This window comes from Cyprinodon tularosa, unplaced genomic scaffold (genome assembly GCF_016077235.1).
Source record: "Cyprinodon tularosa strain WSP-4 unplaced genomic scaffold, ASM1607723v1 ctg196, whole genome shotgun sequence".
Classification (NCBI taxonomy): Eukaryota; Metazoa; Chordata; class Actinopteri; order Cyprinodontiformes; family Cyprinodontidae; genus Cyprinodon; species Cyprinodon tularosa.
Window position 1 is genome coordinate 564,956 of NW_024038715.1, and position 13,356 is coordinate 578,311.

The window sequence follows — 13,356 nt, forward strand, 5'->3', positions numbered from 1 at the left end:
TGCCTTTTTATTGTAAGAAATTACCTTTAAAAAAACACCACGACCATATTATCACATTGTGTTTTATTGCATTTTATTACACAACACATTTATGATGCACAGTCTCTCAAATAAACCCTTTGTTTTATTTCTTTTTACTTTCTTCCTTTGTTAATATTTTTGGCAGAACAAAACCGTTTCAGAAAGGGGGGAAAAAGTGCTTTTTACAGAGATTTTTTTTTTTTATCATGTCAATAAATACAAGGAATTTGAGGTGTTGTTGTATTCTGTTTTCACACAACGGCCACTAAGATATACACACACACTCACTCCCCCCCCCAACACACAGAAACACATGCACACTTCTCACTATGTACAAACCCGTTGGTTTTATAGGGTCATTATTGTACCAAAGTTTTATTTCCCTTTTGTTTAAAAAAAAAAAAACAAGGGAAAAAAAACAGTGGGGAAAAAAAAAAAGCCATCTCATTAATTACTGAAAATACGAACATGGTTTTAAACACATATGGTTTAACTAGATGCTCAACTGACATTTTCCTTTAAAGGGAAGATTTAGAAGTGTTGCCAAAATAAACAAAAACATCCAATTATATGCCTTTTGTTTTAATTTTACATGAAAAAAAAATATGGTGGATTTAATTTTCAAAAGATTTCATATCTTTAAAAATTGTCTAATATGTTTCATTTATTTGGTGGTGACTAAACCTTTTTTTTTTACTAAAATGAATAAGGCACATTTGATTTTTTTTAGTTGTTTCAAAATGTTATGCCTAAAGCACTAAAATTAACCTAAATATGTTTGAAAACTTGGGTTGTATTTTTTCTTTCTTCAAAATATCTCAAAGGCAAAAATTACTTTAAATGTAAACAACCTATTGTTTGCATCTTGTTTTCCTTCATGGTCGTTTTGAGAGAAAAAAGGGAGGAGTCTTACCTCTAATGTGTGAGCTCTGTCCAATGAGCCACAGTGACATTTTAATTTTATCTTCAGTAATCTGACAACCTTCAAGAAGCTGCAGTCCTGCTTCTTTTATCATTTACATCCGTTTGAAATTCCCAAAGTTAGAAGGTGGTTGAACAGAGTGGAAAATGCTGTACATGAGAAGCAGAACGGGTCCATCAGCTGGTGTAAAACACAAACTTAGAGTTCCTGCTGATAATAAAAACTGGGAGGTGATTGGTTCGACACACTGGTCACAGGCTAAATGTTCCCATCCACTGAACAGAACAGAAGAAGACGGCAGATTTGTCCCTTTCTCTTTTTGTTCTCAATTGGAAGATTAGTGTTTTCTCCGAGACTCTTGAACAATCTTCAAGTGAGGTCATACAGCGTGGCTGACGGCAGATCCGGAGTAAAGATCCAGAGGTCATGGGTCACATGGAGATCTAGCGGCTGAGGGGGAGCTGGGGCAGCGACATAGTCTGGTGAGGGAGGCTCTGAGAGGTTAGGACGGAAAACGGATGACCTGTAAAACATGTATTAAAAAAAAAGACGCACACAACAGTTAATATTTGGCCTTTGAGAAAGCTTGAAAGATTGTTGAGCTGAAAACTTAAGCGAGTGGAAACTCACTGTCGATGTACCCGTGGAGAGCCACCATGCGTGCTCGCTCAGGACTCCCAAAGGGGGAATAATGCAGCTCATCGGGCAGCGACGAGGGTATCCTGGACTGAGGATGACTCTGTGGAGCACCGCTGTGCTGAGGCGTGTGCTTTTTATGTCTTGCTCTGCAGTTTTGAAACCACACCTGAGAAGACACAAACATCACTTTTTAGCTACACTGCTGCATGCACCAAAAGCTCTCTTTAAGGAGTGTCGTTATAAGAAACAGCTGCAAAAAGTGTATCTTCAACATTCAATATATCTGCTCTGATTGAGAGACAGAATTAGTTATTTCTGTGCATGCGGCTAATGATTACCAGATTGTGCATATCTAAGACCTCTCTGACCTGTATAACTCTTCTGCTCAGCCCCGTCATGTCGGCCAGCTTCTGTAGCGTTTGGGCATCAGGATTGTTGTCCTGAGCAAACTGAGCCTGCATGATCTGCATAAGGCGACAACATTAGTAGATGCAAACACAACCAACTAAAAAAAAGATGTGTGTTTTGTTAGAAATCAATTAGAGAAATAGTATGATGCGTGTCACCTGTAGCTGCTCTGCAGTGAACGACGTCCGAGCCCTTTTGGCTGGTTTGGGTTGGCTGTCTTGTTCTGTTGGGACTGCGCCCTCTAATGTAATACCATTACCTGTAAAAAAAAAAAAAATAAATAAAGGTGAAATTTCAGATACAAATTTGAATTACAATTCCTGCTGAGGAGTATCAACATTTTTATTCTCCCTTCAATTTCTTCTCCACTTTTCTTAGACACACATTTCACATTTTACTAGACTTTGTTTCTCTATTGGCTTTTGTATGAAGTTCCCTTTCAAAATAATAGCTTGCCAGGGTAAATATTATTAAAATTACATTTTAAACCTTCTGTTGATTTACATTAAGTTAGCAAAAGTTTTCATGAACACTAGTTATTCTTGCATGTATAAACATCATTCTGTTTATCAGTTGCATTTAACTACAAAACATTTTTACAAGATAGTATAAGTTGTAACCTAAAACGAGCTTGAAATTAACTTTAAATAAAGCAGTCAGTGGTTTAACAAGGAATTTGAATTGTGTGCTTTGATTTTGGCCACATTTTTTTATCAATTGCCTCGTTTTCTCACACAAAAGTCAATTTATTATAAGCTTTTGAATGTATACACATTGTCTTGTTATAATCTCAAACTTTATAGGAGTTTTAATTAAATTCTATAATCCAGACAAAATCCGAAAATTGGAAGAAAGTGCGGAGCGGAAGAAAAGGTTACCTTTTATAAATTTTGTTGCAAGATAATCTGAATAATGTGTGGTGTGTTTAATTTGTTTTTATTTATGGTACGCTTCAATTAACATTAGTTCTTGGGCCTGGAATGTGGCCTATAGTAATTCTAATACATGTTGTGTCCTAGTCAAAAGTGGACCTCTGCTTCAGTCGGTCGGTTATAGCCTCTAACAGCTTTTCTCCCAGGATCAGCTTGTATTTAGCCTCTATCTTCCATAATCTGTGACCAACTTTCCTGTCTCTACAGAAGGAAAAGATCCGCGGAGCATGATGCGACCATCACAGCTCTTTATGGTCCAAATGGTGTGTAGTTTTCTACCACACACTGTTTTCCATTCAGGTCAGCATTTCAAAGTCAATGAAGGGATGTTTTCCCTACTTTGCTTGTGAAAAACTGCACACAGTATACTTTTTGGCTATCTTTACATGATCTTTCTTCTTTCCAGTAGAGGGTAGAGTGTAACCAACAACTTTATACCTGACCTTTGTCTTGTGATGATTCAGAATAATTTACATGTGCACTTTTTACAAATAAGGGGATTTTATTTTTTTTTTTAAATAGGCTGATATGTATTTTATTTAGGGGAATCAGGGTAAAAAAGGTTGAGGAAGTTGTGAAAATTACGTATGTTTGTTGTCTATGTTTGACCTGCTTTCAACTTAAGCTCTACTTTATGTGGTGGCATTAAAGTTTGCCATCATGTACTTCCACAACACTTGAGAATTCCCTCATCCTGATAATTACTACTCTCATTTATATTTTATAAAGTTATATATAACATACGTCCTTGATCTAAATCCTAAGTTGGCTTTACATAACCTCTAGGAAAACATCTCTGCTTCTTACCACTCTCAGCTGCCCGCTTGAGGTTCTCCACCATGGTGTCGTAGTGAATCCGACACAAAACCTTGTCCTCCACCAAGCCAAACTCCTCTCCTGTAGACAGCTGCCTCTTACACGAGTAGCACGCAAAGCAAGCCAAATGGTATGCGTTCCCCCTTGCACGTCTCACCCAGTCGCTGGCGTATATCTGTCGCCCACAGCGGGCACACTTAGTACCAAACCTACTGTGAAGGAGAGTGGAGGAGAGCAGCACGGGACAGAGAAAAGAAGGAAATGCAAAGAGAAAAATTAGGGCAGTGTTCACTTTTTGGGTTGTTTTTTGTTTTGTTTTGTTTTTTTCTTCCACCAAGATGAAATCTCTCTGTGTTTTTAAACCTGTGGCATTTTCTAAAGCCTTTGAGAGAAGAAACCTTGGAGGAGGATGAAGCTTTCAGGGAAAAAAAGCTGCAAGCGGAGCTCTGAATACAAACAAACCAACACCTGCAATTTCCTGGTTGATCCATGAAGGCTGTGACACACACACACACATAAACACACATCATGAATTAGGTGGAGGGATAGAGGGTTGCACAGACTGGAGGAGGTTGAAAGACGATGACATCATTATAGGTCATAACACTGTAACTGATAGTAACAGTGAGCCTGTCAGTGTGTTATTTACTGCTCTGGGTGGGCGTTTTTTTAGGGGAGTTGATAGGCATGGGGGGAGACAGTGGGTAAGAGAGGAATAAAATGAAGAGTAGGAGACAACTGTTGTTGAGGAAGTGGAAGTTAAGTTGCTAGATCGATAAATGCTGCTGCAAAAATTATTTAATTTAGCTTGAGAAACAAAGAAAAGCTAAAATTTTAGAGGTGGTAAATAAGTGAAGTTAATTTGCTGTACTATCAATGCAAATACCTTCATCATCACCACATCAGTATCGCAATCAAAATAAGGTGGCCCGGTCTTTCAGTCGTCTCGATGCCCACAGGTGTTACAAATACCAGTGACTGCTGTGCAAATGCTCACGAGTGGAGAGGATAGTGCGATTAATTTAAACTAAAATGTGCCATTATGCAAAATGTGTCTCGATTCGTAACTGACAAACAACTCAACTGAGATTTTTTTCATACAGAACTAAATGCAAATCAATATGTTCTATATATAATTCAGTTAAAAATGCATACAAATTTAGATCGGATTGATTATTTATTGGTCATTTAAATCGCTTAATTCTATGGATTTGTCCATTTGGTCAGAAAATCCTGCAACTGGGAAAGAAGGTGGTGAAAGTTGGAAGGAACCACTCCCTTTTAACAGGAAGAAGCCTCCATTAGATTCACGCTGATAACTAGTACGCCCAAAACCAGCTAAAGGTTATAGGGGCAAGAAGCAGGCAGAAAAACTAATAAACATTAAAAAGGAAGATAATGCAAAGTAAAGAACATTAATGGCAGAACTTTTTCTATTAAGAAAGAGACGCCGTTAGACACAGAAGCACTGAGCCAAGTAAACAGCATCGGTAGTTCCAATACTAGCACAATCCAGGATGTAGACACAAACAAAAATGCCAGATATACTATCTACTGTATGTACTTGAGTCTGTATTGGAGTTGTGTTGAAGCTGGATTTGCAGTTATTTCCTGTCTTTTGGCGTGCATTAAAGGGAGAATTTACATGAAATTCTGCTTTTAGAATTAGTCTCCAAGTAGTATTGTGTTTTTTTCTTTTTTTTAAATCTCAGTTTGTATCTTCTATTTGCTGTGGATAAACTGAAATTTCTCCATCTGAGATAAATAAAATAATTATATCTTATCTATATTTGAAAAGTAAGAATGTTTTCAATCTTATTTTCCAACTGTGATTAGAAAATCTAGCAAATCATGTTGTTATCTGTATTCTGACTAGTTTGCTTTTTTGATAGAATTTATTCGTTATTAAAGTTTAAATCTGTATTTCAAACAATCTAACTCAAGCAGAAATAAATGAGATACACTAAAAATGTAATAAGAATTCTCTGCTTTGCACAAGAATGGAAGTGAGAATGAAGCACTGTTTTAAAGTGGGCATTAAAGACCTAAATAAATGTTAAATGCTTCTGGTTCAAGATGGCTGGGGTTAGGTTAAGAGCCATTGACAAGGTCAGCAGCTGGCAATTCTTGTGAAGGAGGCAGTCTGAAAAAAAAAAGAGCTGCATAAACGGCTACCTTTTACTGATGTGTACACCCAGATTAATTCTGATTCACACAGGCAAAGGAGCTATTCTCTAGATACTAAAAGAAACCAGAAATAAAGCACAAATTTCAGGAAGATTTAAGAGAGGCTTAAAAGAAAGAGCAAGATAATAGAAATCTAACAGGAAGGCAAAGGACCGAGGCAAAGAGTCAAAGTGCTGAGGGACGTCGGAGAGGCAAGCAGAAGGACAAGGGTTTGTTGCCAAGTGAGTGGGTTTGGCAGCGTTTCAGTGCACTCAAGTCCACTCTGTCTGGGATGAAGGCGTTCTGCAGCCCCGACATCACAAGGTTGCAGCTCCTCTTCTGCATAAGAGCGAGACGTTTGATGCATGTAGTGTCATAGACAGCAAGTCATTTACTATGTCTTATTTTCTATCTAGCTCTATTCCCCCTCTGGGCATTATCATTTTAAGAATAAATCAACAAGTAGTATTAGATCCATTAAACTGTTACAAGCCACAGAGGAATAATACTTGCCACAGCATGGACCCTGCTTATAAGCCAATAAAGCTGAGCCAGAAACAAATTGACCCTGTGGCTTTCCGTGCACATTGTTTCATACAATTCCCAACCGTTTCCACAGTAAGAAGGAAAACATTGTGAAACGTTGTTACTAATCCAGACTGACAGCTTGTCAGATTCATGTAAAGAGACAGAACCCAGAAAAGCTCCAAAACCATCCCTTATATTCAACTTCCTACTCCCTTATCTCGATCAGCTTCCACCTTTCACTCTGTTCTTCATGAACAAAAAACATGTTTATTTACCCTTGTCATTATCCAGCACCTCTAAAACACCCTAATACAACAATCTCATTTCCATTACCAGCCTCTCTTTTAACTAATTTTCTTATTATTTTTAAAGTAATCTACCTGCTGCTGAAAGAGAACTTCAAGAAGCTACTCATTTTTTAAAGCTTTGATAAATTCACTAGGCTATATTTAGGTTTGTTGAAACAGAGAATGTCTGACTGTGTGGTTTTATAGTTTGTGTCGGGTCTACAACATAGGCATCAAATAAGGAGGGAAAAAAGAGGATATTATTCACATACTTTGCAGATTTTTCAAAAATTTCTCATTATTTTTAAGACAAAGTAAACTATTTAAAATGTCTGCTTTACACTTTAAAACTATCGCTGCTTTGGTTAAATAAGACAGCTTTTATTTAAATGTAAACCATTTTCCTGGTGCCAACTGCTTTCTTCTTTTGCTGCTATGGAGACCTAATCAGTTAACCAGAAGTAGGTAGCTGATGAATAATTACAGTTCCAAAAATAACAAAGAGTGCACATGCGTAAAGAGGTCCGTGTGCATTTAGGTGTGCAACACACACTCATAGTTACAGCATGGATGTCCTATGGAGCCCCTGATTAGTGCAGCAGAGCAACTTCCCCTGTTGCCTGCAGCTCAACGACGTTCATGGACAAGGTTTCTGCAGACCAAGGCGGAGAAAGGGAGGAGGCTGACAATGAAATATTTCTTTATATGTGCAAGAGTGTATGTGAGATAAACCCCCAATGGTTTGAGAGGCGCAGCAGGGGCTCTATCTCCCTCAAGACGCCTTTCAGCTCCATCCCTGCACACACAGAGGCATACACATATGCATGGAGGGAAACCCTCTCTGATTTCCTGCTATTACCCCCCATTAAAGGAGCTGTCAGTCCAAAGCCAGATGAGAGGCTGACACAGATGAGGAAACATCTCCAGAGGTCTGAAAGCAGCCCTGAGGATCAGGACTCCAGCGGTGTTTAGCTGACTTCAGTTTGTGAAGCCTAGACTGCAGTTATGTTTACAGAACGCGGGGCGAGCCGCAGCAGGCCCTGCAGCACAACCAGACTGTTTACTGCAACGGTTTTACACAATTTTATATTCACAGGGCAAGTTAGAGAAACATGCAATTAAAATGATAAGTGTTTAAATAAAAATTTGGGATTTTTTTTCTTGAAAATAATAACAAAACCAGGCAGAGGATTAATATGCAATTTGATGGAGTTTGACCTGCAAAATCAAACAATCCACATTATCACCTTGTTTTGTTTCATAGTTAAAACTTTCATTGTTCCTTTAATTTGATAAATATGGAGTCAGATAACCGCACTGTCTGCCTCTTTTAATGCTGCACATATGATTTTATTTCCCAAAATACAAATCCTTTAAAATCTTGATCATATTCATTATCTGAAGATCTAGATAAAATTTAAAATATGCTCTACCGTATTTATTTGTCTTTAATTCTAGAGGTCAAGAAAGAAACCTTAAAATGGACTTGGTGAAATATAATGGCAAATGAAGCACAATACAGTCCAGTTAGTCAGTATTTCACTAAATCGAAAAAAATGACTGACAGCTCAAAAATGAACAGAGGTCTCCACATGAAAACATATTATTTACATATACATTTCAAATAATATGTGTCCATGTACTCGTGTGCGGCCTTGTGTCTCTTTGCATCGCAGTTTCAGTTTGGATAAGAATCACATTCATGTCATGAACATGCTGGACCAGACTTTTGGGGCGGTCTAATTACTGGTCTGGAGGCCTGTGGGTCTGGGGTTGGAGGACAGCTAATTGCGGGTGATTATAAACCTCAGAGCACTGGTCTGGCCTGGTGTCAGGTTCTGATCAGACAAACACCCAAGTTTCTACTCTGTTTAACACACACACACACCTTCAAACTGCTGTGTGAGGCATAAATATGAGTGTATGTCTGCACACCCCAACCCAGCACCTAAACATAATCATACTATGCTGCTAATGGTGTGAACCCCAATTAACCCCCCACCCCCCAAGACACACACACACAGCTCACACATGAAAATATAGAGTACAATAGTTTTTAAATTACCTCTAAGATTACGTTTTTTAAGTATTGACACATGTAATAAATCTAAGAAATAAGCACTGCAATTTGCAGATAGTAATATATATATATATATATATATATATATATATATATATATATATATATATATATATATATATATATATATATATATATATATATATATATATATATATATATATATATATATATATATATATATTTGGCACGTGCGCTGCCTGGAGTGCTCCGTCTGCAGGACATCTCTGCGTCAGCACAGCAGCTGCTACATCAAGAACAAGGATATATATATATATATATATATATATATATATATATATATATATATATATATATATATATATATATATATATATATATATTTCAAAGTTAGACGTAAACTGCTGCGACTTCAGCTGTTCTCCATTGTTTGCGATTTTATCTATGGTGACCCTGAGCCTCAAGTGTTTGAGGCCTCTTCGCCATCACCCTAATCTTTAGATCCCTGCATTCCATATTTAAGTCTTCTTGTCAGATGAATGTTGGTTTAATTGGGGGAAAAAACACTTTGGGGCTTAATAAGTGCTTTGAGATTTTTGGTAAATGTGTGCTTTATAAAGAAATTTAATTCACGTGTATTTTGGGCTCCACACTAACCATGTTAACTGCGGGCCAAATTGCGATTAGTACTCAGTGTGTGACATGGAATGAATCATTAGGGAAAATCTCCTTTGCAGCGAACATGCATCAACAATTCTAGGATGACATGAGCCGGAAAATAACACATCAAATAAAATCAAGAAATTTTATTAAACGCCTATTCAAGAATGTATCCAAATCCAAGATAATAAACGTGTGGTTAAAAAGTTCAAAAGTCCTCTAACTAAATATTAGGATTTAACTATCATAACTAAATGCCCCAATATGATGTTTAATGTTGGGGGAGTTTACCCAGACAGAAAGCCCCTTTATGTTGCTCTTAGAAATTGTGTGTGTCCTATAGCCATAACAACAGCTCGGATCTTTCAGCTTTTCAGTATGAGCAGAGGCTTTTATTTTGATACACACTTTCAGCTTTTCAAAGAGCCTTTCAAAATTACATGAAGCAGCCCGCATCTATCTCCAAGGAAACATGTAGGATGCAGGGTGCGTGTTCGCACACTTGGCTGACTGTGCACTAGCGTTTAACTATGACAGAGAGACTTGGTGTTTTGAAAACGTGACCATAAACTTACCCCTACCTGAAATAATCCATTTTGCAGAATATCTCCTTGTTCTTGATGTAGCAGCTGCTGTGCTGACGCAGAGATGTCCTGCAGACGGAGCACTCCAGGCAGCGCACGTGCCAAATCAGGTTATTCACCTGTGAAAAAGACACCAGCCGTGTCAATGGCACGAGGAAACCCCCCCACCCAAAAAAGAAACAAACAAACAAAACAAAAAACATTAGAGAATTCATTTTAGAAAATCCTGCTGCCATATCTTGTAGATTTTTCTCTAATCGGAAATATGATTAACCCAAAAGCTGATCTCGACTCATCTAACGAGATTTACGCGGCATCACTTAATGATATCCTTCCCACTTACAGTCAAAAATTAGATTTTTCCCCTAAAAAATAAAAAATTTTCGTTCGGTCTTTTTTTATATTGTCATTTTTAATATGTTTCAGAAAATCTAAACTTTTTTAAATTGTTTGCAGAATTCTTTTAGATTTCACAAATGGAATAATTAAAAAATTGTGTTAATCTAATTGTAACCTATTATAATAATACCAATACTAATGAAAATTTTTAAATATAAATTTGATCATTTTTTCTTTTTCCTTCTTTTGTTTTGTTCATTACTTTTACAGGCATGATTTAAATAAATACATAGGCCTACTGTTTTAGGCTGTCAACTATGGGCTTCCTATATCCCTAAATATTATAAAACATTTTAAATTGTTAAAGAAATCCTCACATAAAGAAAATTTAACTTAAAAAATACGCATTTTTTATTATAAGTTTTTTAGTTTTAAAGTTAGATTTAAAGAGGCTACTAGATTCTTTAAGAAAAAAAATATAGTAAAGATTGAGAATTTCTTTATTTAGATTTAAAAAAACAGTTCCCCCCAATATTAGTGTAAAATTTGTCCAGAGAATAGTAAGTTGACTGAATTAAAAAAAAAAAAAACATGGACATAAAATGAAATAATTTTCTTTTGCTTAATGATTATTTAAAAAAAATAAGATATTTCTTAGCTTTACCTTTCATAAAATGTCCAATCTATAATGATTATTTCTTATGTTTCCAACCCTATCTGCCAGTCCGATGATAATGAATGAATCACCAAAATCAGTTTCACAGAGGAGATATCATCAACCGCATCTTTTATCTTTCACGATCCGTTCAAATAACAACGATAAACAGTTTAAGGTTGTTTTTATGAATGCTTTAAGATTTTGATTCTTTCCGCATCTCCGCTTTTAAAGTGTCATCTTTGTGCACAAAGGGCGCATTAAGATGTTGAGACTTTTCTTTTCAGTCCAACACGCCAGAGCAAACACACAGTAAGACCACAGTAAACACTTTGCTTCTGTTTGTACAGACAGAAGCAATCTTCATGCCAGATTATCATTGTTAGTTTTTATTTTATTTTATTTCTTCCTAAAAGAAAAAATAATATTAATAAAAAAAAAAGTGTGAAATAAAAAAAAATTATTATTCAAAAAGAATAATAAAAAATTAAAAATAAAGTATATTGGTGGCTCACCTTTAGCAAGTATCTGTCCAGGATTTCCAGGCCGCAGCTCGCGCACACGTTCTTCCCGGTGGAAGGCACTGAGCTGGCGGTGGAGGTCGGTGAGCACACGGAGGGAGTGGAAGGAGTGCTGGGAGGAGAGCGGATGTCCTCCCGCTCCATGTTGGAGCGCTGGGACTCCCCGTCCGAATGAGACTGAAAACATGAAGACAAGTTACCTCTGCAGATCTCGCCATCTTGCGTTTTTAAAAACCATTAAAAAAAAAAGACGCTCACCATCGGCGTGTGTTCGGAGTCCACAGCGCTGCGCGGGGTCCCCGGTGTGCTCTGATGCTCGGTGCAGATCACCTACAAGAAAACCTTCAGTAAGCTGCTGCTCTTCATCCTCACATCCTCAAAATTCACGGGAGGCATTTGCAGAACCCTCTTTTTAACGCAGTCCCGACAATAAAACCGCGCTTAAATCAGCTAACTGGGGGGCCCCCGCAACAAAAGGCACATTTTAATGAAGCTATTTCAATTTGGATTGATTTTTCCCCATGCCCTTAACCCATGCCTCTGAGAATAATAGTATTTTCTGCGCAATCCAGGACAGCAAGAGTGGAGGAGGGGGGGGGGACAACTACCTGTAATTACAAATAGCTGCGGATAAGAGGGACCCGGAGTGTCAATTTCAACTGTCAATCAGCAGAAGGCAACGGGTCACCCAAAGAATTGCAAATTTGATTTTTAATGGCTGTAATTAAAATCTAATTCTCTTCAGGGCGAATTGGCTGCGCTCGACACAGAAGGAGAGAGGGAAAGAGAGAAAGAGAGAGAGAGAGAGAGAGAAGCTCGCGGACCGCAAATCACGCTATTCATAACACAGAGGGCGCGTGTCTCCTCATGGCGGCTGGCGCGTGCGGCTGATCTCAGTGCACAAGCCGTGATTCCTGTGACATCACAGATTGACAAAAAAAAAAATAAAAGAAACAAAAACAAGCCTTAGTCTGGACCGGGGAATGCAGTGATGATTCTGAAATAAACTCATGTTACATCAGCGTTTTTACGCATTGTCTAAACCTCTCCGATATCTTTACGCACAACTTCTAAAAGTCTCCCACAGTGGTAGTACCTGCTTTGTTGGAATTCCTTCAGACAGAATCTTTTTTCCCTCTGAGAGAGGGGGCAAAACTTCATTTTTCCAGTACATGAACCCCCCTGCAGTCTTTGCGCTTAGGGTCTCCAAATTCTGCGCCTAAAACCAAGAGAAGAATCAGCGCTCGGCTTCAAGGCGTGCACCATCCGTAGGATATATGGCGCACTGTTTTGATTTTTTTCTTTTTATGCAATATGTTTTTTTTATGTTTCGTAGGATCCTGCAGGGCGTCGAGAGCGCAACCAAGCAGAAGCTTTGCAGATGCGATGATCCCCGTGTCCGATTTTAGACTTCTTCTCCCTCCTTCTCTCTCTCTCCCCACCTTTGAGAAGCGTGTATACAGGAAGTGGTCCAAGAGGTTTTGGCAGCTCCCTTTACTCCGAATCTTCAGAGGAGGACGGCTGGCTTTCTGGAGGCAACCAGAGCTCAAAGAGAACAGAACCAAAGTGTCTCCGCAGAGCTGCAGGGAAAGTTTGCGCGGCTCTGCAGGCCTGCCTTTCAGTTAAAGGAGGGGGAGGGAGAGGAAAGAGTTGCAGAAGGGTGGACACAGTTTGTAACAGCTGTGACACAAACTCCACTTATGCAGCTGCAGCATGGATTTCTTTTAAGGAAGAAAAAAATATCTGGTTTAAGATGCTACTGTAGACTGCTTATGAATACAACTTTATTATTTTGGCTTCTATGAGACTATTTATATTCTAGTAATTAATGATAGTT

At 37.9% G+C, this 13,356-nt stretch overlaps 1 protein-coding gene across 4 annotated transcripts; it reads right to left on the reverse strand.

Annotated features, from left to right (window-relative positions):
- Positions 1-750: 750 nt before the first annotated feature.
- On the reverse strand, positions 751-13,123 carry lhx6 (LIM homeobox 6). Of its 4 annotated transcripts, none has more exons than XM_038283668.1 (9): positions 12,616-13,123; positions 11,778-11,849; positions 11,514-11,696; positions 10,002-10,123; positions 3,730-3,947; positions 2,149-2,249; positions 1,951-2,046; positions 1,574-1,748; positions 751-1,475 (listed from the first exon to the last, which is right to left on the reverse strand). In XM_038283668.1, exons 1-9 carry the CDS (start codon positions 12,691-12,693, stop codon positions 1,387-1,389), a joined length of 1,134 nt encoding a protein of 377 aa, XP_038139596.1. In that variant the 5' UTR covers positions 12,694-13,123; the 3' UTR covers positions 751-1,386. The 4 variants fall into 4 exon arrangements, with proteins under 4 accessions (XP_038139596.1, XP_038139597.1, XP_038139595.1 ...); XM_038283669.1 differs by having other exon boundaries at positions 751-1,466; positions 3,730-3,950; XM_038283667.1 differs by having other exon boundaries at positions 3,730-3,950; positions 12,616-13,122.
- Between the last annotated feature and the right edge of the window lie 233 nt (positions 13,124-13,356).

Bases quoted from the DNA above. Each gene is read 5' to 3' on its own strand.
- lhx6 (XM_038283667.1), bottom strand. From the start codon at position 12,693: ATGTACTGGAAAAATGAAGTTTTGCCCCCTCTCTCAGAGGGAAAAAAG. The intron at 11,850-12,615 runs GTACTACCACTG...GTTTTCTTGTAG, and splicing joins AAGGAATTCCAACAAAGCAG to GTGATCTGCACCGAGCATCA. The intron at 10,124-11,513 runs GTGAGCCACCAA...TCTTTTTCACAG, and splicing joins TGGACAGATACTTGCTAAAG to GTGAATAACCTGATTTGGCA.